The following is a 26747-nucleotide window of genomic DNA, read 5'->3' on the forward strand; positions in this document are numbered from 1 at the left end:
TCAGTGCATGCTCTTGATTTTTGAGTCAGTGCCAATGATATTAAGATGGTATTGAGATTAGAAGAATGTTATAGAGTCCATCTCTATAGTGTTTTTACCAAGTTGCCAGGAAACAGTATTCAGGCTAAGGACAATGTAAATGCAATCACAGAAGCCAAGCCAAGACTAACATAAAACCAAGACTCCATTTCAGTCCCTTTGCATTTTGACAAATGGTCAAATATTACACAGTTGGCTTGTGTTTTACTGGAACAGCCAATGTTATTGCCTTTGTGTTAACATTTGCTAGCTTTAGACACCATTATGATTGTCAAATTCCTGTACGTTCATAGTATACTGAATTTAATTTAATATCCAGTGAGTGGCGCTAAAAACGTATTCAGTTATGCAGCAGATGCATGTGAATCTGGCAACATTTTATTATGATAGCTGTTGTCCGAACTGCAGAAGTTCAGAAATGAAATGTCTGGTGAGTGTCGCTAAAAAGTTAATGCTTTAGCGTGTTTGAAAATAGCGTACCACTTAAGGCCAATTTATACTTCTGCGTCGAGTGTACGCCGTAGTGTACGTCGTAGGGTACGCACGTAGGCGACGCCGTCGTGAGCATTTATACTTCTGCGAATGTCTGTGTTGCTCTGCAGTTACACCGCCGAAACGCTAGTTGGCGCGGGTGGGTTTTAATGTTCCAGTTCCACTGTGTTTACATTCCTCGCGGCTGTTTTGAGTTTAGGTTTCTACGAGCAATGGCGACTGAAGGAGTCATACAGATGGCTGTATTTCCGCACTTCTTCAAGCAATCTCTCGGTCACTTGGTCTGTTTCCATGGCTCTTCACTGATCTTCGGAATTTAAAAATGGCGGGCAGGCGGTGCAGAGTGCAGAAGATCATTCCGGAAATGCGTAGGAGGAAACGCGATGCTATCCAGCCGACCAATCACAGATCTTGCGGTCCGCGTCGCCGCGACGCGTAGTTACATTTTTGAGGAGGTGCGCGTCAGGGTACAGCGAAGGGTACGACGTATGGTACACGTCAATGCGTATGCTACGCCGTACCTTCTACGCGAACCCGACGCAGAAGTATAAATTGGCCTTTACACTAGACCCACCCAAAACCTAGTGTTAACAAAAGGAAACGTGAGATAATTTTTTTTTACTTTTACTGAAGCAACTACAGTATGCCATTTTAGCTTGCTTCTTCAAGTCTTTGAGCTTTTTTATCGTGGCTTACCAGGTGAGCTAAAGAGCGAATTTACTACATCAGAAAAGCCATATATGGAGCTGTTTATATGATGCGATTCATGCAAACGTCAAAATGTATTAGATTGCAAATCATTTGTTTTGAGGTCATATTAACATAATATTGTGCAAGGAACCATGCAAACTGAATTGTATGTATAGGTACATTTCTGGAGTTTAACAAAAATATATAGATGCAAATTTTTCAAATGAGCCTATATTGAATGTATCTAACTGTTGTTAAACCACACACACACACAAAAACCTTTGTTTGCAATTACAGAGATCATACGTTTCCTGTAGTTCTTGACCAGGTTTGCACACACTGCAGCAGGGATTTTAGCCCACTTCTCCATACAGACCTTCTCCAGATCCTTCAGGTTTCGGGGCTGTCGCTGGGCAATACGGACTTTCAGCTCCCTCCAAAGATTTTCTATTGGGTTCAGGTCTGGAGACTGGCTAGGCAACTCTAGGACCTTGAGATGCTTCTTATGGAGCCACTCCTTAGTAGTGTTGTCACGATACCAAAATTATTGTTTCGATAAAGATACCAAGTCAAGTATTGCGATTTCGATACTTTTTCGATACTTTTCCTGAAAAGGGAGAAACACTCTCAAATATCATTGCTGTGCTTTATTTGAAAACCGGGACAACATTCTAATCATATAACACACTAATAAATGAACATATGAACAGCAGATATATTAAATATTTGAACAAAATATGAAAAATAAAAATATAAAAAATAAATTAGAGCAATGACATTCAAGGTAAAAAAATTATAAATTTAGCAGCATTATCTCATTTATCATAAGAAACATAAGAGCTTTATCTTGATTCTGAACTTTGAATAAAAATATGAACAGCGATTATATTAAACAATGTTTAATATTGGTAACATATGATAAGCCTCATTGGTGATATATTTGACATGTGGGGAGAGAGTTGTGGAAGGCCTATTCTTCATGTTAAACATAAATATATAGCAGCAAAGACAACGTCGGCAGTGTTGACGGCAAAATAGGCTACAGAATAATTCGTTCTGTATTGAGAGGTGCAATATTTGAAAATCGATCTTTTTTTTTTTATTACATTTATTGTATTTGTCAAAACTTTCAAACATCAAAATGTCATTTATTAATATGTATTCGTGTCAAAATGACATAGAAACATCTTTTCCTATTCTATTTTGCCTGGAAACGCTTCCAATACGCTTGCGTGTCGCGTGAAAAATAGGCGTCGGTTCTATTTCTAGCATGCACGCGTTTTCCGCGCGTCTCGAGCTGCGCCCAGACGCGTGTGTCACGCAGGCAGTTAACATGGGAGCCGAAATAAAAACGGCCACGACACGCAGCCAGTGTGTCGTCGGCCTTACAAATCTGGAACGCGGTCATTCTTAGAAGTATCGATACTAATAAATTAAGGAATCGTGACGTTTTTAATTTCCGATTTACTTTTGAAGTATCGGTGCACCGTGCAACAGAGCAAGGTAGGCAACGTACTTTCATATGTCACTCCTCGCGTCATCTTTTTCTACGAGTCGTGGACCACTTGTGCTCGCACATGCAGCCATCTCGCTGTAGTGTTTTGTCACATGACACTGACAGCGGCAGGTTCTTTGCTGTGTGCGTCAGGAAAAAAACACAGACGTCCATAGGGAGGCGTTTTTTTTATTATTTATTTTTATCGATACTGAAAAATGTAGGTATCGTGACGTTTTTAATTTCCGAGTATCGCGATACTTTTGAAGTATCGGTACACCGTGCAACACTACTCCTTAGTTGCCCTGGCTGCGTTTTTCGGGTTGTTGTCATGCTGGAAGACCCAGCCACGACCCATCTTCAATGCTCTTACTGAGGGAAGGAGGTTATTGGCCAAGATCTGGCGATACATGGCCCCATCCATCCTCCCCTCAATACGGTGCAGTCGTCCTGTCCCCTTTGCAGAAAAACATCCCCAAAGAATGATGTTTCCACCTCCATGCTTCACGGTTGGGATGGTGTTCTTGGGGTTGTACTCATCCTTCTTCTTCCTCCAAACACGGCGAGTGGAGTTTAGACCAAAAAGTCTAATCAGAAAAGTCTAATTTGTCTCATCAGACCACATGACCTTCTCCCATTCCTCCTCTGGATCATCCAGATGGTCATTGGCAAACTTCAGACGGGCCTGGACATTCGCTGGCTTGAGCAGGGGGACCTTGCGTGCGCTGCAGGATTTTAATCCATGACGGCGTAGTGTGTTACTTATGGTTTTCTTTGAGACTGTGGTCCCAGCTCTCTTCAGGTCATTGACCAGGTCCTGCCGTGTAGTTCTGGGCTGATCCCTCACCTTCCTCATGATCATTGATGCCCCACGAGGTGAGATCTTGCATGGTGCCCCAGACCGAGGAAGATTGACCGTCATCTTGAACTTCTTCCATTTTCTAATAATTGCACCAACAGTTGTTGCCTTCTCACCAAGCTGCTTGCCTATTGTCCTGTAGCCCATCCCAGCCTTGTGCAGGTCTACAATTTTATCCCTGATGTCCTTACACAGCTCTCTGGTCTTGGCCATTGTGGAGAGGTTGGAGTCTGTTTGATTGGACCGGTGTCTTTTATACAGGTAACAAGTTCAAACAGGTGCAGTTAACACAGGTAATGAGTGGAGAACAGGAGGGCTTCTTAAAGAAAAACGAACAGGTCTGTGAGAGCCGGAATTCTTACTGGTTGGTAGGTGATCAAATACTTATGTCATGCAATAAAATGCAAATTAATTATTTAAAAATCATACAATGTGATTTTCTGGATTTTTGTTTTAGATTCTGTCTCTCACAGTTGAAGTGTACCTATGATAGAAATTGCAGACCTCTACATGCTTTGTAAGTAGGAAAACCTGCAAAATCAGCAGTGTATCAAATACTTGTTCTCCCCACTGTATGTGCACAGGCGTGTAGCCCTTCTTTACAAATCAACCCTCAATAAACTACTTGTCTGGCCTTAAATTTATAATACAGAATTTTTTTTTTTTTCTGTTTTATAGGAATTATTCACTCCTGTGTCTTGATAACTAAGTGTAACGCAGTTTGTTGTTATGGGAAGAATGAGGCGTTTTCTGTGAGGTCACATATAATAAAACATAAAACACAACATAAATCCTGTCCTGGCCTCTCTCGTTCTTCACTGTCGTCGCTCCTCCTTTTATGCTTCCACTCCTCCGTGAGAAATACGAGGCCGGTGCGTCACGCGAGTGTCGCTCATTAGTAATCACGCCACCGGCCTCGCGCCGTTCTCTCACGGCCCTCTGCCTCGTCCTGCTCGCCACACTAAGTATTTGGACACCCAACTTATTTGACCTACTGCTTTTTTTCTCATACTGTGTTACAGGGACACAAGTATGTTTATAGTTGGCTAGCTTAGCCTTGCGTAACCTAGCACAATGTGGACTGCAGACGACTGACGTTAAAAAAGCAAAGGAACAAGCACCGCCAAGTAGCATGTATCAGGTTGGCAGCACTAGAACAGAGGAGGCACTCAAGGCCCTTGTAAGAGGAGACACCATTGTTGGGGTACCGTGTCGGAGAAGGGAAGAAGGGATGATGAAATGAAAGAGTGGAATGAAGGGGGTGGCTGGCCCATCAGATAGCTTTCACCTTCTCAAAGCACAGCTCTTGGCTTTGAAAGGGCCACTCAAAGGTCACAGCCTTTTCAAGACTCGGTTTGTGTTTGGATCTATTGTTTGACGCTGCCTCGTACGTCAGGCCTGCAGACGTCACGTATGTGTCACGTATATCTCCAGAGTACAGCATGGAGCGGCAACCTCGTGTTCAGAAAGGTGCCTGCGTCGTTTCACAGAGTTTCTCGATGAAGGTTAAAGAGATAACCATTTATTCTATTTCTTAGGAACAACAAAAAGGTTAATGTTTTTCACGAAAGGTCAATAATGCTTGTACTCATCACACTGATAACACATTTTGTTTTATTTTGTTTTTAGATTTGTTAATTTGTCTTGTGATAATAGTTTCTTGTAGTATCTTTCGACAGAATTGTTCCCTCAGTCTTTGAGTCAGATGTGAGGCTCATTGATGTTGAGGGTGAGGAGAGTGATGTGATGTTGAAGTGTGAAACTGATCTGCCTAATATAAGGTGACATCACACCTGCAGCTGCTGTGATCAAACTCATTAAGGATGATTAAAGGTGTGAATGACATGACACGTGTGTGTTTGTGTGTGTGTGTGTGTGTGTGTTCACACATGCCATGTGTGAAGATCCTACCAGGGTGTCTTCCTATTAAGGAATGCTTCTCATTTTAGTCGCAAAAATTCGATTTTTGTTATTTACTCACCCTTATGTTTTTACAAACTCAAATGACTTTGTTCTATAGAGCACAAAAGGAAAAATATTTAATTATGTCAAGCCGATGTATTCTGTAAAACAAAGTATACAGTTACCACAGGATTTCAAGAAGAAGAAAAAAACTGAATTTATGTTTTCGTGATTCAGCATAAATAAATAAAAGGATACAACTTTGAAACAACATGTCAGTGAATAAATAAATTCATGTTTAGGTGAAGTTTTCATCTAAAAGGTTTTAATAGAGAGTGAATGAGACATGGCAGATAGGGATGTTTAGTAAAGGACACATCTCTTCTTCTCTCCTCCTCTTTCCTTTCTCCTCTTCTTGCTATGATTAGAGCTCTATTCTCCCATAACCCGAACCATTGGAGCAGGATAGCCATCTGTCGATGATATATAGCCTGCAATGTATGTGTGAGAGTATGTGACTGTTACAGTGAGTTACAACCCTGCCTGTGTGTGTGTGTGTGTGTGTCTTCTCCCAGAGAGGCCCCTCTTCTACAGATACCCCATTCTCCATCAGGCTAATAGCAACAGGTGTCGGTCCACACCCCCGCCTCGCTGTAGCCATGACAACTAGCATGTCACGGGTTGCTACACAATAAAGGGAGGGGACATGGTATCTGGAGGAGACATACACATAATGTCAATGCAAACACGCCTGCATTCATGCATGCTTTATCACCAGCATGCACACACATGCATCTCTATGGGTACACGACGAGCAAACAGTAACCTGTGTATGATGGAGAGACACATAAAGACAAACATCTGTCCAGTGATCTTCAGCATGTCTGATGGCAGAGATCTCACGTCTAAAGCCTGGCTCATTCACCATATGTGACTCGGCTGTCTCCGAATTAGCTCATCTTTGCTCACTCTGTAACTATAATGTGACTCTGGATCACCAAACCAGTCATAAGTTGCACGGGTATATTTGTTGCAATAGCCAACAATACATTGTACGGGTACAAATTATAGATTTTTCTTTTATGTCAAAAATCATTTGGATATTAAGTAAAGATCATGATCCATGAAGATATTTTGTAAATTTCCTACCGTAAATATATAAAACATTTATTTTTGTGAGTGACTGCAGCACAATAGAAAACATAAATGGACAACTTTAAAGGCGATTTTCTCAATGTTTCGATTTTTTTGCACCCTCAGATTCCAGATTTTCAAATAGTATTATATTGGTAAAATATTGTCCTGTCCTAACAAACATACATCAATGGAAAGCTTATTTATTCAGCTTTCAGATGATATGACCCATGATATGATATAACTGTTTTTGTGGTCCAGGGTCACATATAGTGGCCTACATGACATTACAAAATATTAACGTATTTGTATGCATTAAAGGGTAACTAAACCAGCCTGACTCCACCCACTGGCAATATTTGAAAAATGCTGGAAAAGTAGGCAGAGCCCAGTGGAGAGGGGGCATGCATCTGTGACGTATCTCTCTGCAGGCAAGGGCGTGGTTAGCTGGTACCCTCTGACGTCAGAGGGTACCACAACTTCCAATAGGAAAATTCAACTGCAGTAGCCACTGTTCAACCTGATGAGGGCAGCACTCAGACGTTTTTACATCATATTTTGTAAAATTAAAACACTTTAAACACAAATGTCAAAAAAACTACTTGAATTAATGAACAGCACTATTAAAGCCCCATTCTTACAGATCATTAACTAAAAAAAGTTGGTTTAGGGTTTAGTTACCCTTTAAGCACAACAGCAAGATTACATTTTTTATTAATTTTTTTATACATTTTTTTTTATAATTTAATTTAATTATTGTATTAAAGTTTAGTTTAGTTTAGTTAAGTGTTTTTGTGTGTAATTGGCTTTGTGTGCAGTGTGAACAGTGAAATGATCCTTGGATTGTCCGCCGCTAAGATTTTTTTCCGCTAATTGTATTGTGTGCATGTTTCAGTGGTGAGAGGCTGATGTTTTCATCTCCCTGAGCTGTGAGAGTCAGGCTGACTTCGGTGGATTTGCCTCTACGGGTTTTATTTCCCAAGGTAACATTGTATGGCCTGTATTACATCACCGGTTTATCAGTGAGGGGACCCATAGCTGATGCCATGGGGAACCAAACTCTCTTATGATAAAGCATGGCTGACTTTACACACATCACAATGCCTGGATCAGTAATATGAACAGATCGTATCGCTCTGTCTGCCTCTGTCAAGTTGTTGCATAATTGTGGGTCAATCTGACAGGTCATATCTGTGCCTTCATCATTGGCTTCATGTAACCGCGCAATCAGTAGCAGTCAGTAGCTCATCTTTCTCTTTCGTTTTCTCTGTCTTGTTTTTCTCTCTCTTTCTGTTTACCTGTCAGAGAGCGAGAGTAAAGTTTCATTCATTAAGAGGCCCACCCTGTTCTCCCCTAGGGTTTATCCTGCTCAGTCAAAACACAACAACAGTTTCAGCTGTTTCAGAAGTAAAGATCAGCATCAAAACATCGATCATTTTGTTTGAGCAAAATTGTTTGTGTGAAGAATGGAAGACAGGAGTTGTTGGGAAATTGTGGTGCAGATGATGCTTTAAAATGACAGAAAGTCACTGAATTGTATAGTATTTTGAAAATAGTTTCTCAAAGGTGTTAACCTCCGTATGCTCAAGCAAATTAGCTTATTTTCTATGACTTTTTCAGTTATAGAAAAATTGCAGCACATGCATGACACAGCAATTTTTTTAACTGTATGAATAACATTTTAAGTAATGGTGAATTTCAAAGGTAGGTGGCACTGGTAGGGCTTGCATGCAAATGTTTACAGTATTTTTTATTTTATTTTATTTTTAAAATGATTTATATAGTATTTATTTTTCATTTAAAGTGTTTTTTTAATTAATTTCTATACTATTCATTTATGTATTTTTATTAATTACTGAATAATTGACAATTTTTTTGTCATTTGACAGGATAATTTTGATTTGACTTTAAACCTATTTAAACATTATTTATGTGGCCGTTCTGTGATTGTTTGTAAATCTGACAAATTTCTACAGTAATGGACAGAAAAAAAATCATCAGCGAAGTTCATTGTAAATAGAAATTTTGCTAATTTTTCCTTCTTTTTTATTTTTTAGCTATTTCCCGCCAACAAAGTTTTATGAGTTAATGCTTTTTATCAGCTTTTTTTAGGAGTTCAAAATATTCAGTCAGACATGTTGAAGAGATGCTGATAATTATAATCATGTCTTTTGTCAAAAATGTGAATAGACCTTATTCAGAGCAGCGCCATGACAGGTATGAAAGCAAGGCTGTGAGAGATGACCTTGTTTTCAATGGCGTCCGCTGTAAAAAGCTGTACAAAGCTCCTAGATCACTAATTCCTTTTCTTGGAAAGATATTTTTGTAGTGTTTTGTCACCAGAACAATCCAAAAACAGTAAATAACAGTACAACCCACTGAAGAGATGTGTGTGTCTATCCCTCACAGCCTCGCTTTCACTCCTGTTAAAAATCAAAGAATATGCTGTGAATAATGTCTATAGGAAGCATTTATTTTCTGAACATTAACAGAAAAAAGAATCCTATTGACAAAAGCCTCGCATTTAGTATAAAACATTCTCACATAAATCTCTCCTTTCATGGAGTACGCTGAATCTGACCTCAGATTTTTTTGGATTAGCGAGTCACAACAGTTCAGTGAGTCCAGTGTCTATGTGACCAAAAGGAATTTTTAGTATCCGTCCTGCAGGATCCCACACAAGCATCCCACCTCCTTTATGATACGTTACGGCCACTGCTGTGTTTTAATCACCTGGATAGATCCCAATATTCACCTCCCTTTGCTGCTAATCTTCACCCATGGTTAATTGGTTACTCAATCCGCCTGGATGACTTGGACTGTCGCCCCCAAACGACCGTGCCTTTCTTTGTGCTCATTTAAATAACACCATATTGCTAATTGATTTCATGTCGGTGCATTAGCAGGCTGTTACGCAGACCTGGCTGATCTTTGAAGCCGTTTAATATTTTACGACCACACTCCGCTTTTAATTTTAGCACCCCTCATTCACGCATGGCTCGTTTTGTTTTTGTGCACCGACTCGGTGAAACCTTTCATACGAGCAGATGTGCTTGTTTCAGGTAAGTGCGCTTCAGCATCATCTACAGTGGCTAGCGCTGCCTTCTCAAACAAATGGGGGATCATTTGATTGCCATTTCATAAAGTATTGTGCACTGTAATGATGCCTGAAGGTTCTTTCAGGTCTCATCCCACCTTTATGAACATATGAATTAGTCAGTGGACTAGTCGAGCAGTTAATGTCGGGCCAGGTGAATGCCCTCTGTCCTTTATGCAGGTGGAAACCAAAGATGGATTTTCCGAATAACCTGCAGTCCTGTGAGACTGAGAGGACAGACCTCCAGAACAGACTGCTGGTTTCAGACTGCTGGTTTCAGACGGTTGACCAGTGATTCTCATCAGTCACTGACAGGCTTGTGTGTCGCCAGCATTGTGACACGATTTAACAATATTTGAGCTTTTTCAGACAAGCTGTGTTTTGAAATGGATGATTTATGATTTACAAACTTAAATCTCCCAATGTTTGTTGGTCAGAGGTTGCTTTTTAACTCTTTTCCCACCAGCGTTTTTGAAAAAAAGTTGCCAGCCACCACCAGCATTTTTGATAATTTTCACAAAAGTTTCATAGCCCCCAGAATATTTTGTTGTTTGAATATCTGAATATGCATTATATCAAAAGAAAGAACAGACCCTCTGCATAAAAAAAAAAAAAAAAAAAAAGTTTATTAAAGTTTTATTCTAGTTATTTTATTCTAACTTGAATGTGGGTAAGTTTCATAAAAAAAGCATACATTTTTATCCTGATCGAATTCAGAACAATGATCAAAACCTATATGGGGTAGACTGAGTCAATCAACAGTAAATCAGAAGTAAAATGAAAACAAATTAGACAATTCTTGCCATACAGACAGACTGTAAAGCTATAAAATAAATGTGGATAGCTCATTTTGTCTTTGTGAGAAATGTTTTTTTTTTATTTTTTTTTTATTTTTTTTTTAAGTCATTTTGAAATATCTTGATTTCTTTTTTAGATTTATTTATTAATGTTTATTGATTTCTATATAATATATTTGTTTATTTTTTATTTCAGAATTTTGTATTATTCATTTCTAAATAATTGACTTTTTTGTACGGTCTGAAGCATCAGGCTTTAGAAAAAAAGTCTCCATTTGCTCTCAATTTAATTTAATTTCCATCCAGGAGGACAAATAAGACATTAAAGATCTCAACAATTACTTGTCCCTGCAAGCTAGTGTTTTGTTTACTTTTGATTTGTTCATTTGAATTTTGAAATGCAATTTATATAAAATGGGGTCATCAATAATGCGCAAAAAAAAACGTTCTCAAAGTAGATATCAGCTACCTGATAATTCATATACTTCATACCCTTGATATAGTTAGCCTGCGGTCTCATCTGGACATGTACTTTCCTGTTCTCCTGTCAACTCTGTCTTTTATCTCTTAATTGAATGGTTGCTTAGTAGCAATCAAACGTCTTTCGGAAAGAACTCCGTGACAGTGGCTTGTCTTTTCCATTGGTCCTCATGGTACATTGATTGCCATAGGGTTTATTTGCACAGGTATGATTAAACCAAAGCACTCAGGGACTCTAGCGAGAAAAGTAATTAAAAGACCAGTGGAAGATGAATGCGTTTCTACCCTACAATGCATCTAATCAGTTTCAGGGTCGAACTATCTGTTAAAGATCATTGACCAATGACCATTTTCACATGAACTTCATTGGACCCTTTTATCCAGTGGTGACATTACAGGAGAACATACAGTAGGTGTACAGTACTGGCCTTTATCAAGAGCAGGGACCATTTTAGGTGAGTGAAACTTGATCTGTGATCCAGTACTGATTACAGTGCATTATTCTCTCGTGCCACGTAAACTATACTGGCACTGGTATCTTAAGAACATTAGGACTGGCCAAACTGCCACTCTACAGCTGTCACTGTGTGAATGATGAGATAACATAAACTCATGTACCATATGGCTGAGAGCACGATCACTGCACCCTTCGTAAGTAAAACCCTCAGGAAAAAACGCACATGGTGCATCAACACACACATGCGTCTGACTCATGTGCATTCATATTCTTGGAAGATGTTTCCTTAAGCGACTTGGCTTAAGCAGGTCGCTAATAAATGCATAGATACACAGTACAGTGCACACTACCATCCAAAAGAAGTCTCTTATGCTCACCAAGGTTGCATTTATTTCAACAAAAATACAGTTAAAACAGTAAAATTGTGAAATATTATTACGGTTAAACTGTTTCCCAAACTTTTGAATGGCAGAGTATCTCTCTCTCTCCGTAAGATATAACTATAAAACAGTACATTAAGAGTTTGTTCAATCCCTTGGACAAATGCATTGAGACATGGCCTGTTTGTTCTTTTCACCTTTTCTCCACCTTTCTATCGTTAGTCTTCTCTCCTTCCTCTGTTTGTAGAGAACGTCTCTATGTTTGCATTGTGCTCCACTATAATTGGCTCTTTTAAAAGTCAGATCTCCTCTGTTGCATTTCAATTTCAAGGCTTCAAAGAGAACGCTGTGTGTGTGACGCTGTGACGGGTCATCAAACGATATTGGTGTGTTTTCACGAGCCCTGACTGATAAGAACATTGGCTTCCAGATCCCGTAGGGCTCTTGAAACAACAAGATTCAGCGTTTTGGTTACATCTGGAACCACCCATGGGCTCCATTGAATGGCGTTGACATCCATTAGGACCATTTTGTCCAAAATGTAAATGTACTGTAGATGTAAAAATGGGAACTAAATTAGGTTTGGTGACTTCCATCACGATGCACTTATACCTCCTGCTTTTAAGCCACACTGGCCGTACCTTTCATGTGGACCCATTATGAAATTTCTATTTAGAGGTGTTTTAGGACACTCTGTGTCACTATAACCGAAGTAAATGGCCTTAGTAGTTAATGTGAGGTGACAGATAGAGGTTATTACCAGTAAAGCGTGTTGTCAGGCGGTGAGTAAAAGGCTGAAATGGTTTTGATATACACTCAGTATACGCAGGGCATATAAAAGCTTAAAACATGTAACCAGATGTAATACTCTTATTCATGTTTTTTCTTTCCCTCCTTTTCAGATGGTGGTGTTAATGGACCCCATGGAAGATCCAGATGATATTCTTCGAGCTCATCGGTCCAGAGAGAAGACTTATATGTTTGATGTGGCCTTCGATTATACAGCTACGCAGGCAAGCTAGTTCTGTGTTTTTTTGTTTGTAAGGGCGGATCAGTTTGAAGCATGTGTGTATACAAAATTGAATACGCTTTCAAAACAAAAAAAATCACGTTTATATGCCTATTTGTGTATGACTTTATGTGCATTTATGGCCTCAGTTAAACATGTTTGAAATGTATTTTCCTTAGGACGAGGTGTACAGATCCACCACTAAAGGCTTGATTGAGGGCCTCATATCAGGCTACAATGCCACTGTTTTTGCCTACGGACCCACAGGTCAGTACCAGGTCATATCTAGGGCTAAGCAGTATATATTTTTTTGTTGTTATATTGAAATGACATCCACAATGGCCATATGGCCAAAGTAGTAAAAATCCGAGCACGACTAGGACACACAGATTATCACCCTGATCTTCTTTCCTCCTACTTAAAGATCAGCTTCAATCAACAAAGTCACATGCACTGACTCCACAAAAAGACCACACCAGTGCCAACTAGAGCACATAATAATTTATTGAAGTTTCTAAATATGATTTATAATGTATTATATGTTATAAACTCACTTAATCCCACTGCTGTCAAAAACACATTATTAGATAATATTTCACCCCAAAATGCCTTAATTAAAGACGTTTTATGCTCCTTTGAATTGAATAAAAGTTAATTCCTGGAAAGCAGGTCTGGTTCTCGTACTCGTGTGCTCTAATCTGTCCTCAGAGTGACTCTTACTGACTGTTCCTGTCTGTGGCCGTGGCTATATAAAGCTGTGCTCAACCTGACGGGGATAAAAGCCACCTGTTTCACTCACTATGACTCATCTCACACCTGTGCCTTGTTTATGTCATGCTGATGAACATATGCTTATTATCTACAATTATTCCACATTTATGAAAAGAGAGGTAGGCCTGTTCTGTGTCACAGACAGCATGAATAAAAGGACACTAAATGCAAGTAATAAAATGCAACTAATTAATAATAGTCTATGTTTGATATTTAAGCACGTTTTATTTATTTTTGTTAAATAATTTTTTGTATTGTATTGGGTCACTATTTTAATTTATTTTATGATTTTTATTCTATTTTATTTATTAAATGATTTGAAAATTGTGGTCCTATTAAGCATACCTGTATGTATGTGTGCAGGTTGTGGGAAGACTTACACTATGCTGGGAACAGACAGAGAACCTGGTATCTACGTTCGCACATTAAACGACCTGTTCAAAGTCATCGAAGAAACCAGCGATGACATGCAGTACAGCGTCTCGATGTCCTACTTGGAGGTGAGATCTTTATTTGGTTGCTAAATAGGGTTTTAGCAGCCACTTGTTTTTTTTTTTGTTTTTTGCTCCGATATCACCTGGAGGTTCTATACAGACCATGTAAAGATACCGTCACCCTACTGCCATGCTATATAAATGCAGATAGTAAAGTAAATTGCCCTCATTCAGTTTTAAACATTATAAAAAAGGGTAACGGCTTAAGTGTTATGTGATAAGATAATCATCAGGCCCGTGAGGAGAGTCTGAAAGCACGTCTGTTTATCAGATCTGTTCGCGTGAGGGAGGGGTAATCTTGTCGGCTTAGCGACTATCTCAGCATCTTTGATTACGGTGATGTTGTATTGATACGAGAAAGCTTATTCCCTCAGAGTTGTGATGGACTTGTTCAAAGTTTACTCAACACAAATGCATGCATCCTTGATCCCCCACTGCGCTAGCCTAGAAACAAATCACTATGCTTTTATGTGACTGTCCAAACAAAGAAAATATCTATTATTGATGACTGTCACACTTACAAGCTTCTAACTGTCCTTTTTTCATGTATTTATTCACCCTAGATCCATGTATCTTGTACCAAGTGTTTTACAATTGTCTCAAGCTGTAACTTTGTTACATTATGTGCAGGGCTTGACATTAACACCTGTGTAACGCAGTCACTCCTGCTAGCCACTTTGGCGGGTTGAATTTTGAAATATCTGAAGCAATAAACTAAGAGCAATGTAGTGTTGTCAAAAATATTGTTTTTCAATACATATCGATACTGAAATATCTGAAACAATACTCATTTTCCGAGTTTCTCACACCCAAAGAGCGTGCACATAAAGCCACCTCTCAGTGCTAAATTGTGTTGTTTTTTCGCTGCTTATTGCACTTAAAGTCGGCATGAAATCAAATTTGACAAATCTTCTTTTTATATGTAATATTGTAGTGTTTATTATAAATGATTTATCTGTGCACTTCATTATTTTTTAAAAATTCATTTACCCTTATAATCTTTAATCAAATACATTACCCTTCCCTCCCCCCTCGAAACGACCTCTCTTCTCTTTCGGTCACGTGCCATGGCGAAAGGGTGCGGCCAGAGCCGATGAGGGTGCGGCTATCGGTGTCTGTCTCGTTTTGAGTCAAGTCAAGTTATCAGTCAAGTTCACCCTCGACAGCATCTCGAAGTGTCCGAATGGTTGGCTATCTATCTTATCTAAATCTAGTTATTTACTTATCGGTTATCGGACACGTCGAGATGCTCTCGATGGTGAACTTGACTGATAACTTGACTTGACTCATCTTGGTTCGCGGGAGGCTCATATAAATATGGGCTGATTCCTGCCTGAAAATGTAGCTGCTCGTCCTCGTTCTCGTCGCCGGGCTCCTCAATAAAAAATCCTTCATGGGAGGGTAACGGTGGGGAGTCCGGTGGAGAGAAATCCTCCACAACTGAATGTAAACTGGCATTCAAATCTGCCTCCATTTTGATTGCAACGCCCAACCTCCAACGATCCAATCAATTCCCGAAGAACGAAATCAAGCCCCGCCCTACATTTTTCTCTAATTTCAGAAGCCGTTTCACTCGGATATACGTCACAACAAGGAAAAAAATGACAATCTCAACTTCCGTTTCATGCCGACTTTAAGTAGTCAAATACACACAAAATAATGTCAAAATGCCGGACTTTGCGAGTATTCACGTAAACACAGTGGTGTTTTAAGTGAACGTAAACAGTTGAGAAAGAAAACACATTTGTGTAACAGTATAATGGATCTGTGCGTCAGGTCTTAAAGTGACAGCAGCCTAATATACCTGCTGCCAAATTATGAGATGATAATAAAAATATCTATATGGCAGTTTAAAAAAAAAAAAAAAAAATCCCCATTGTATCGATGTGAAAATTGTGGCTATTGAAAATGCTCGAACTTGAAAAACTTGGAAAAAGTGACGCTTTGGAAATCCACTAGCCACAGTGGCTGGTGAGCAAAAAAAGTTACTGTCAAGCCCTGATTATGTGGACAGACAAATTTTTGTGCCTGGTTAGGACACAGTGTAAGACTCAAGTACGTTCAAAAAGAAAAGGACAGTCAACTAGGTTTCTACAAAAGACCAGAATTGATGTTTGAACACTGTGTACAATGATATTGTTGCACTTTTACCATTGTAAAGGAGAAAAAACACGTCAAGCATCAGTGGCGGACACTACAGAAATGCTGCTGAACAGACTTTGATTGACAAAATGGGCAATGAGACTGTCGAGAAGAAAAAAACTGTCGAGTGTGAGACAGTGAGAGAAGAAAAAAAAAAGACACTGAGAATTGAAGTGATGCTCCTGTCATCTCGAACAAGTGATCTCAAATGCACATGCATCAGCTGTCAAAAACAGGACAAGGCTATTGAGTTTGAGGGCTAAACAGGAGCACTGGGAGATAAAACTGCAAAAAAAGATCTACATTAAAGGAGGAACCCAAGTCATATCTAGAGACCAGAATTTCATGTAGACTTGAGAGTGAGCTCTTTTGACTTAACCACCTGGCAACACCCTAGAAACTACCCATAACACCCTAGCAACCACACAGCTATATGGCAATCACTCAGAATTCCTAGTAACCTCACAACAATGCCTTGGGAGCAATTTTGCACGAGTACAACTCGCATTTTCTTCAAAACAAATATACATACACAAACATATACCCTGTATCTGACTTTTTTATTGGCATGCTTGTATAATCTTCACTGCTATGCAAGTAAACTGTATGTAAAAAAAAGTGCAGTATGCATCACTAAATATTTCAGTAGTATGATTGTACATTATATACATTCATGCACTCACTCATGCACACACACAAACACACGCACACACAAACTTGCTCAAGCATCTTAACATTACACACATAAACACAGATAACTGTTTTCTTTAGGTTAAAGGGGTGTTTGGGATGTGCAGACATATGAGTAAACCACTCCGTCCACACAGGCAAAGAGCAACCTTCAGTAAATAGCACAATGCTCTCCTGTCCTCTGCTTTTCTTACACCTTCACTTTAAAACTCCTGTTTACTTTGGGCCGTCCAAATGCTCAAGGGGATGCTTCCCTGGAGAGAACGCGTTTTTATTCTCGGCTTCTGAGGTTTAGGTTCCGACCTCCCGGTTTATCCTTTCACTTTTTTCTCTTTCCATCCATCTACATCTATAGCAGGTCTTCTACTCTTACTCTGTCAATGGCTTCTTTTCATTCCATCAGCGTCACCCTAAAATTATCACATGCTTACGGCACATCACAGTGACCTCACTGACAGTAATGAAATATTACGTTCGGGACGACTTAATTTGAGAGCTTTTGAGGCGACCGCAGATGGCGCTCAGGATGTGGCCTTGTTCTAAACCGGGTTGAATGAAGCTTATTGAAATATTCAGAAACATTAAATCCCACATTCGTTTCTCCATTAGCATCCTGAAAGTACTGTATATGACAGTTTATGCAGCAGATTCTAGATTTTGATTGTATAAATTACTTTTGAAATTAATACACATTAGCGTTTTGGCGTTGAAAATCTGAAAAGTGTTGTGAGATGAATTCATGTTCACTAGTTGACTTCAGACCATTCACTTAAGGAAAATGAGTCATGACCGCACTGTGTACTTAATGTTCAATAATTCAATGGTCTTTTGTCAGAAATTCCATTCAAATTTCATAAATTATAGCATTTGTCAGTGTGATCAACTGGTACAGCATGGTTCTAGCAATGGAAAGGTCACAGATGGCACATTCTGATATTTATGCGCGTCAAGTCAGCTCAGATAAAAGCATCTGTCAGATGCATGAATGTAAATGTCAAACGCATTACTGTTCATGCATAAACAATGGTGGTAATCTTGAAATCTAAGCATGGTCTTTACCCTTGTGTTCCAGATCTACAATGAGATGATAAGAGACTTACTGAATCCATCATCTGGGTTCCTGGACCTGAGAGAGGACTCAAAGGGAGAGATACAGGTCGCAGGAATCACAGAGGTTTCCACTATTAATGCAAGAGAGGTTAGTTAGACACATTTTTTAGACCCCATAAGCATTTTGAGAAAAATTTAACTTTTTAAAAGTTAATACTGATACAGTAGACGGTGCTGCGGAATGTTAATTTAAAAAACTATGTATATGTTGCATATATAACAAAAAGATTACATAAGATGTTAATTTCAAAAAAAAAAAAAAAAAAGTATGTTTTTCTCACCTTAAGATGGCTGACACTTTCTTCAAAATATGTGCATCAGTATTTAAGCAAGTCAGTTAATACTATACCACTTAATTGAAAATAAATATATCACCTGTTTTACCCTTAAAACTATCACCCCTTTATTTCTTATTAAATGCATGTTAACTGTGACGTGTTACCCTCAACGTTGGTCCTAATAAAGGAATATTTATGTTTTAAAGTTACAGTACCTTTCAATAGTTTGGGGTCAGTAAGATTTATTTTTAGCAAGTTTACATTAAATTGATCAAAAGTGACAGGAAAGCCATTTATAATGTTACCAAAAAAAATCTTTCCATTCATAAAAAAAATCCTGAAAAGATCCTTGACAGTTTGGGCAAAAATATTAAGCAGCACAAATGTATAAGAAGACATTTTTCTTTTTTTGATTTGATTTGTGCATCACCTGAAAGTTGAATAAATAAGCTTTTCACTGATGTATGGTTTGCTAGGACAGGACAATATTTGGCCGAGATACAACTATTTGGAAATCTGGAATCTGAGGGTGCAAAAAAATTGAAACATTGAGAAAATCACCTTTAAAGTTGTCCATTTATGTTCATGATTGTGCTGCAGTCACTCACAAAAATAAATGTTTTATATATTTACGGTAGAAAATTTGCTAAATATCTTCATGGAACATGATCTTTACTTAATATCCTAATGATTTTTGACATAAAAGAAAAATCGATAATTTGCACCCATTCAATGTATTGTTGGCTATTGCCACAAATATACCCGTGCGACCTGTGACTGGTTTTGTGATCAAGGGTCACATATTTTTCATCAAATAAATGGGAGTTTTGATTAAAAAAATCTTTCCAACCCAAACTTTTGAACGGTACTGTGTATAAATGTTTTATACAGCTCTCTTTTTCTCTCTCGCTCAGATCATGGAGTTGTTAGTGAAAGGAAACAAGCAGAGGACTCAAGAGCCGACAGCAGCCAATCAGACGTCTTCTCGCTCTCACGCTGTGCTGCAGGTGGTCGTGCGACAACAGAGCCGATGTCGAGACATCCTGCAGGAAGTGCGATTTGCGCGACTCTTCATGATCGATTTAGCGGGGTCTGAACGGGCTTCACAGGTATGATGTGTTTGTGTGCGAGGAGGTGGGATATTTGTAGGTGCGAGACATCAAGGTCTATTCATCATTCAGAAGTTACGCAAAAGCACAGTTGGTGAGCTAAGACGTACGTCCATAAATTTGACAATCATTAATATCAAAGCTATCAATCTTTCTTCTTGCATAAAAGCTGGCACAGTTGGCTTCAAATATATTCAGAATCATAAATCAGCCAGTGACGTGGGAACAGTTCCAAGAGTGATTTAACTATCGGTGATAAACTTGGTGGGAAAATGAAGCCGTCTAAAATGAAAATAATTGTTCAGTATTGAAATATATTATTATGCATGAGACACCTCCACAAGTCAAGTCAAAGGTGTTTTTGATGAGAGATATGTGAATCATGTTTTATATTAAAGTGTCATTTCCACTCACAGCATGAGACTGGACGAAATTACATGAGAGAACGCATTTGGAGAGCATGCCATGAATTTGCCATGGAAACGGTTAAAAATCACTCAGGCACCCTGTGGGTTTAAACATGCATGTGACAGGCACAAAAGCAGATCACGTTGTTTCTGCTGATGGGGTATTGTTGCTCAGAAACATGAGTGGCTGTTTGTTCTCTATTGATGAGGATGACAAGCCTGTTACACAACTATTCAGAGAATGAGACATACGAGAGCGCCCCCTGCTGGAAGCTTTAACAGACTCCCTAACCCACATGTAGACGATTAGTTTAACATCTTTGTGCAATAACTACTGTTTTATACTTACAGACACAGAACAGAGGTCAGAGGTTAAAAGAGGGCGCTCATATCAACCGTTCTCTGCTCGCCCTGGGGAACTGCATCAATGCTTTGAGTGAAAAGAACGGCAACAAATACGTCAACTATAGAGACAGCAAGCTCACACGATTGCTCAAGGTACAGCTTTATGATTCTTCATGAACAGAGACGCTCATGGGAGATTGTTCTTGATTTCGGTAGTCTTACTGGGGTTTTGTCATGTCTGCAGGATTCTCTAGGAGGAAACAGTCGGACGGTGATGATTGCTCACATAAGCCCTGCATCTCTAGCCTTCGAGGATTCACGGAATACCCTGACTTATGCCGACCGTGCCAAAAGCATCCGCACACGGGTTAGTTTGACACATGATAAGACAATGGACAACCTACTTACACTACTGTTCTAAAGTTTGAGGTCATTAAGATTTTTTTCAAAGAACTTTACTTTTATTCCACAAGGATGCACTAAATTGATAAAAAAGTAACTAACATTTACAATATTACAAATATTAATATTCCAATTAAATGCTGTTCCGCAAAATATTAAGCAGCACAAATGTTTTTGACATTGAGAATAATAAGAAATGTTTCTTGAGCACCAAATCAGCATATTAGAAGGATCATGTGACTATGAACACTGAAGTAATGATGCTAAAAATTCAGCTTTGCCATCACATTTAATATATTAAGATAAAAATTGTTCTTTTAAATTGTAATAATATTTCACACACACACACACACTCTTTTCCAGTCTTAGGATAAGCAAAGTCACAATGACCCAAAGGTATCAACAGTAAACAAGTGGTTAATATACAGTACAATAACAAGAAGCAGGAAGAGAAACAGAACAGTTGACTGACAATAAAGAGCAAACATAATGGGGTTTTAAATTACAGCAATAAACTGTGCTGTGCTTTGCTTTTGGTGTCATATTTAACATCACTGATGCATTTGATTCAGTGTTTGAGTGATGTGATCATGTCATTGAGATTGACAGGAGTAACTAAAGACACAAGGGAATACAGTACATACACAAATACACACATCCATGCTACTCATGCAGACTTTTATGTTAAAGCTTAGTCTGCCTAAGTTTGTGATGCCAACTGTTCAGTGAGGAGTTTGATGACTATGCTATTTATAATCTTTACAGGTAAAGAGAAACCTGTTGAATGTGTCCTATCACATCGCCCAGTACACCAGCATCATCTCTGACCTGCGCAGCGAGATTCAGCGGCTGAAGAAGAAGATAGCAGACCAGGCCAGTAGACAGATCAATCCAGACAGAACAGACATCCGCCACGTTCAAGGTAACGCCGGAAGTCACATTTACCATTCATGCCACCTCCAGTTTACTTAGAACTCCACACTTTTCTAATTGATTCTATTCTATTATATGCTACGCTATATTCTTGCATTCTATTCTGTTCTTTTTGCTAGATTATTTTCTGACTGATTCTGGTCTTCTCAGTTCTAATAGATTATTTTTAGTGGTGGGCCGTTATCGGCGTTAACGTGCTGCGTTAACGCGAGACTCTTATCGCGCAATAAAAAAAAATATCGCCGTTAATCTATTCTCCAAGTTGGGTTGGGAGATGGCTCTATACTACACAAGCTATGATGACGCAATCTACCCGCGGCCGCGAGGTAAACCCGGCTGCAACGCATATTCATCGTCATCTTAAGTAAACACGGCTGAAAGTGAAAGCTGGTGAAAAAGATCGGTGCAACATCCATTATTTGGACTTGGTTCGGGTTTAAGCCGTCAGACGAGCAGCAGCAAACTATATACAGAGTGTGTGGGGTAACAGTTCGGTAAGTTAACACACGACTAATCCGTTCGACCACCTCAAATTCAAAACGAAACACATGATATCACTGAATACCAGCGCGCGCGTATTATTCCCATTCCAATATATCTTAGTGGTGTAGCCCATAATCTCGATTTTAAGAATCGTTGTTGTGTTTATTTTTAACTGAAAAGACATCAGTTAGACAATATTCTAATTTTAAATTTGGGGTTTCATAAGCTCCAAGCCATAATAAACATTAGACCTACTTAAGTCTCTGCAGCTAGTGTACTTAAATTTTATTTATCTGCAAAATTATGTTGTATACTTAAAGTTTTGCACAATATATGTTCTCAAAACTACATACACCCTTAAAAAAACAAAAAACATTTAGCAGTTGTTTAGCATGGGTCTGTGTAATCTGTTCTGAAATGGTTTTATTATAATATACTGTATATCGTTATCGCAAGAGGCTGCAATGTATATCACAATATAGATTTTAGGCCATATCGCCCATCCCTAATTGATAGCCTATAGTAGGCCTAGTTGATAATAACATAGGCCTACCTAATGTTGCCTATGGACGGTAACAGTACAGTAGTAACCTTTTACAGTCTATGAGTTGAACAGCTTTCTCAAGCGGTTTATGATGCATTTTGGAAACAGGAGATGAGCCCCTGGTCTAATGCGCCACCTGGCTTGAGAAACCCGTTCTCAAAGAATTACTTTTATAGTCATTATTTGGGTAGCACACATTCTGAATGCCTTCGGCAGAATTCAAATGAGCCATTTTAATCTAGATTAATCTAGATTAATTTCAAAATTAATCTAGATTAATCTAGATTAAAAAAATTAATCTATGCCCACCTCTAATTATTTTCTAAATGATTCTATTCTTTTAGGTTATTTTCTGTTTGATTTTGATTCTTTTCCAAATGATTATGTTCTGATTGGTTGTTTTCTATTTAATTAGATTATTTATAATTGATTATATTCTAAATGCTATGCTATTCTATTCTGTTCTTTTTGCTAGATTGTTTTCTGACTGATTCTGGTCTTCTCAGTTGTAATATATTATTTTCTGTTCAATTAGATTCGTTTCTGAGATTAAATTATTTTTCCTTTTAATTAGATTATTTTGATTAATTCTTTTTGTTCTATTCTAAAAGATTATTTTCTGTTCAATAAGATTATTTTCTCTTTGATTACATTCGTTTTATTTATTCTGTTATATTCTAGTGTAATTGATTATTTTCTAAATTATTCTATTATTATAGATATACTTTGATTTTGATTCTTTTCCAATTGATTCTGTTCTGATAAATTGTTTTCTATTTAATTCGATTCTTTTCTAATTGACTCTGGTCTATTCTATTCTAATAGATTATTTTCAGTTTGATTAATTATTTTCTAATTGATTCCATTCTATTCTAATAGATTGTCATTTTTGTTTAGATTAGATACTAATAGATTCTGTTCTGTTCTGTTCAATTTTTTCTCTGTTCTTTTGTGAGTAGACGAGTAATCTCACTCAAATGTGCATCATAGCATGATTGTTGTGTTTGCCTGTAGCGGAGGTGCAGGCTCACTCGTCTCAGCAGAGCCGGGCTGAGATGGACCAACTGCGGGAACAGCTGATCGATGCGTTTAGACAGCAGATGGACATCAGGAAGCGTCTTATGGAGCTGGACAACAGCAACATGGAAATCCAGATAGACACATCCAAACACCTGCTGACAATCGCAGAGTGAGTCTTTATTCTGCACACAAACTCAGACCACCTAAATATTACAAATAAATGCACTGTGGCCCTAAAAGTTTATTATATTGAACTTTATCAATTGTTTTTATCATTTCAGACCTAATTAACTTCCTTTTGTGAATTGTTTTGTTTGAAAAGTGTGCTTGTGCTTTATTTATTTTTTCTCAAAAAAATGCATGGTTTGTGTTTGAAATGTTGCTATTGAAATATTGTCTAACTCCATTTAGCTGGGAGCAAGAGCGCTTTAGGAGAAGAAAGAAGTGGCAGGGGGAGAGGAGGAAGGAGACTTTTAATAAAGATGAAAGTGAAAAAGACTCAGACTCACCAGAATCTTTGCCTGACAGCACAGAGACACAAGAGGTGGCCATTGCCAGAGAGAACCTCGTCACGCTCATGGCTGAGCAGAAGAAAATACAAAAACAGAAGGTAATGTCGTTAGTAACCACTAGAGGGCAGATCAACACCTCAGATAACTCTGCCAGCCCTGGAACAATAGTATTCAGAAGTCTAGTTCATTTTATTTAGCATATCAATTAGTTCAAATTTCCTTTCAATTAACTGGTTTTCATTCTTCTTTCTTTCTTTCTTTCTTTCTTTCTGTCTTTCTCTCTTTCTTTTAACTCAAGTCATCACACACAATTTGGGTATTGTATGTTTCATTCTTTAGTGATGTAAATGAAAGAGACTAGTTCAAATGTTTACGATTCCAATATGTCATATAGTTTTACATCAAAACAAAGTTCCTACAGTCCAGTAATTTTCATTTACTTGGTGAATCTCTTCAACTGAATCATGACTCATTGATGTAATGATGCATGTCATCACAGCCATGATGAAGCTACTGAGTGAAATACAAAATGTTGAAAATATTCACAAGACATTAGCTCTGTACCAAAACATAGTAAACTACCTACATAGGCAGCTGTCTTTTAAGGTAGCATCCTAAACGAACTGACTCATTTAGAACACTCGGCTTAGGTAGTGCATTCTGGGATTACCTTCTCCACTAACAATACATTTCCTCTCTCCTCTCATAAGCGGAGATAAATTGTACATGATTAGCAGTGTTAATAAAGCCACTCATCACAGTAATTGACCATAGTCCCCCTGTTGTCTATAGACCGGATTGGAGCAGTGCCTGGCAGAGCTGAGAGATAAATCTCGACGTCTTGAAGAGCTTCTCCCCCGCCGTGTGAGCTCAGAGGAGCAGAGGGAAGTGCTTTGCCTCCTCTGTAAGGTCCACGAGCTGGAGATCGAGAACGCAGAGATGCAGTCAAGCGCTCTGCTCAAGGACAACGTGATCCGACAGAAAAACGTGGTAGTGCAGCGTTTTGAACAGCACAGACACCTCTGCCATGAGATCATCCAGCAGCAGCGGCAGTTTATCGATGGTGAGTCATTCGTAGGAATAAGAAATGGCACAGAAATCTCAGCTAGAGATGAATAAGGCCAAACTTTTGCAGTAAAGTTTGCTAAAATGATGCTATATGAAACAGAAAATGTATTGATTAATTATTTAATATAACAAATTTAAGTAATGAATAATAAATTATTGCTTTAATAAAAAAAAAAATGGTTTTGCAGATCACAGTCTCCTAGTCCCTCATCATCTTCAAGAGCTGTATGAGATGTACATGAAGGAAATGGATGAGAAGAACTTGGACAGAGTTGTGGCCCTGGATAAGTTCACCATTCGTACTCTTAAGGTACATCAAGCAGGAATTTTTCTAAGATGCAAAGTCAATATGAAGTCAATATGAAATCAGAACATTGAACTTATTTTGCAAAAATAAACTAAAATCCCCAAAAAACTAAAGCCTACCTAATATTTTCACTGACGTGGATATGCATAATATTGTGCCGACATATAAATCTCTTTAGGAGGGTTCCCTGCCCAAGATCACCCTCCCCAGTAGAGGTCGTGACCCCTTGCAGGAGATGGATTCAGACCAAGAGAGTGTTCGCACATTGGGCTCAGACAACAGACAAGGGCAGACAAAACTGAGGAGACACACGCTGCCTCCGATTCTCCCAGAGGCCGATGGGTAAAAAGAGCTCTAAGCTATAAACTTGACATTTCCCTCCCTATACAAAATAATATATTTCCTTGTATGGAAACCTTTAATGGCCAAAAATAGTTTGTGAATGTGAAAATAAAAATAATCTGAAAAAATCTGCTTTTAGAACTACATTGCAGACATAAAATGTGGTGTGAAAGGGGTCTAAATTTGTTCACATTCTGTAAACTTTCTGAAGCTAAGCTAAACTTCTTCTCCTGTCCACACAGAGACCGAGTGTTTAAGAGCAGTCACAAACAGATGAAGAGCTCTGTAGTAATGACTCCTCCACCCATTCACATCAATGGCCAGGGCAACAGAGAGGTGAGCGTCTGTCTGGGAGCTTACAGTAGTTTTTCTAGCTACAGATTATACACTAACGTTCAAAGGTTTGGGGTCAGTGTGATTTTGTTATTTATTTTATTTTTAAAGAAATTAAAGGGATACTTTACCGTTTTTTCATATTAAACTATGTTATTCCCTTAACTAAGACGAGTTGATACATACCTCTCTCGTCTCAGTGCGTGCACTAAATCCCTCTGTCTTGCGGCGAAACTTTGTTAGCCCAGTTCATTTAATATGGGCCAAGCAGAGAAGCTACCAAACACCTCCACGTTTTCCCTATTTAAATACAGTTACTCGCGAAGTGTAACTGACCTAGGACGGTGACACAAAACAAAACGTTGCGCTTTTCTAAGCGTGTAAAATGGATAACTATTTTGTATGGCGGAATACCATAGCAAGTGCTTGTAAGCACTTCGACTTGGCGCAGTAATATCTTCACTAGAGGGAGCGGGGGCCGGTGAGAGGATTTTTCACGAGTGAAATGAAAAGAATTTTCTTTTTTTCAAGTGTCATTGGATTTTCAGTTTGGCTCGCATCCCAATCGTTTACGTGGAGAGGGCGGGGTTTAAGACCCATACTGATCATGTTTTGGCTTCACTTTT

At 38.6% G+C, this 26747-nt stretch overlaps 1 protein-coding gene across 2 annotated transcripts in view; it reads left to right on the forward strand.

Annotated features, from left to right (window-relative positions):
• Nucleotides 1-26747, forward strand: part of kif19 (kinesin family member 19) — a 48221-nt gene that overhangs the window by 15303 nt on the left and 6171 nt on the right. Inside the window, exons 3-16 of one of the 2 annotated variants that reach the window (XM_082151867.1) lie at nucleotides 12725-12835; nucleotides 13011-13098; nucleotides 13966-14102; nucleotides 18001-18126; nucleotides 19231-19425; nucleotides 20184-20330; nucleotides 20422-20544; nucleotides 21345-21501; nucleotides 23554-23728; nucleotides 24088-24169; nucleotides 24864-25134; nucleotides 25328-25449; nucleotides 25625-25788; nucleotides 26031-26124. In XM_082151867.1, coding sequence (XP_082007993.1) covers nucleotides 12725-12835; nucleotides 13011-13098; nucleotides 13966-14102; nucleotides 18001-18126; nucleotides 19231-19425; nucleotides 20184-20330; nucleotides 20422-20544; nucleotides 21345-21501; nucleotides 23554-23728; nucleotides 24088-24169; nucleotides 24864-25134; nucleotides 25328-25449; nucleotides 25625-25788; nucleotides 26031-26124 — 1992 coding nt within the window. Of the gene's footprint in view, nucleotides 1-12724; nucleotides 12836-13010; nucleotides 13099-13965; nucleotides 14103-18000; nucleotides 18127-19230; nucleotides 19426-20183; nucleotides 20331-20421; nucleotides 20545-21344; nucleotides 21502-23553; nucleotides 23729-23970; nucleotides 24170-24863; nucleotides 25135-25327; nucleotides 25450-25624; nucleotides 25789-26030; nucleotides 26125-26747 lie in introns of both variants that reach the window. The other variant, XM_082151866.1, reaches the window with a different exon arrangement.

The sequence above is a fragment of the Leuciscus leuciscus genome, assembly GCF_965113295.1.
Source record: "Leuciscus leuciscus genome assembly, chromosome: 21".
NCBI classification, from domain to species: Eukaryota; Metazoa; Chordata; class Actinopteri; order Cypriniformes; family Leuciscidae; genus Leuciscus; species Leuciscus leuciscus.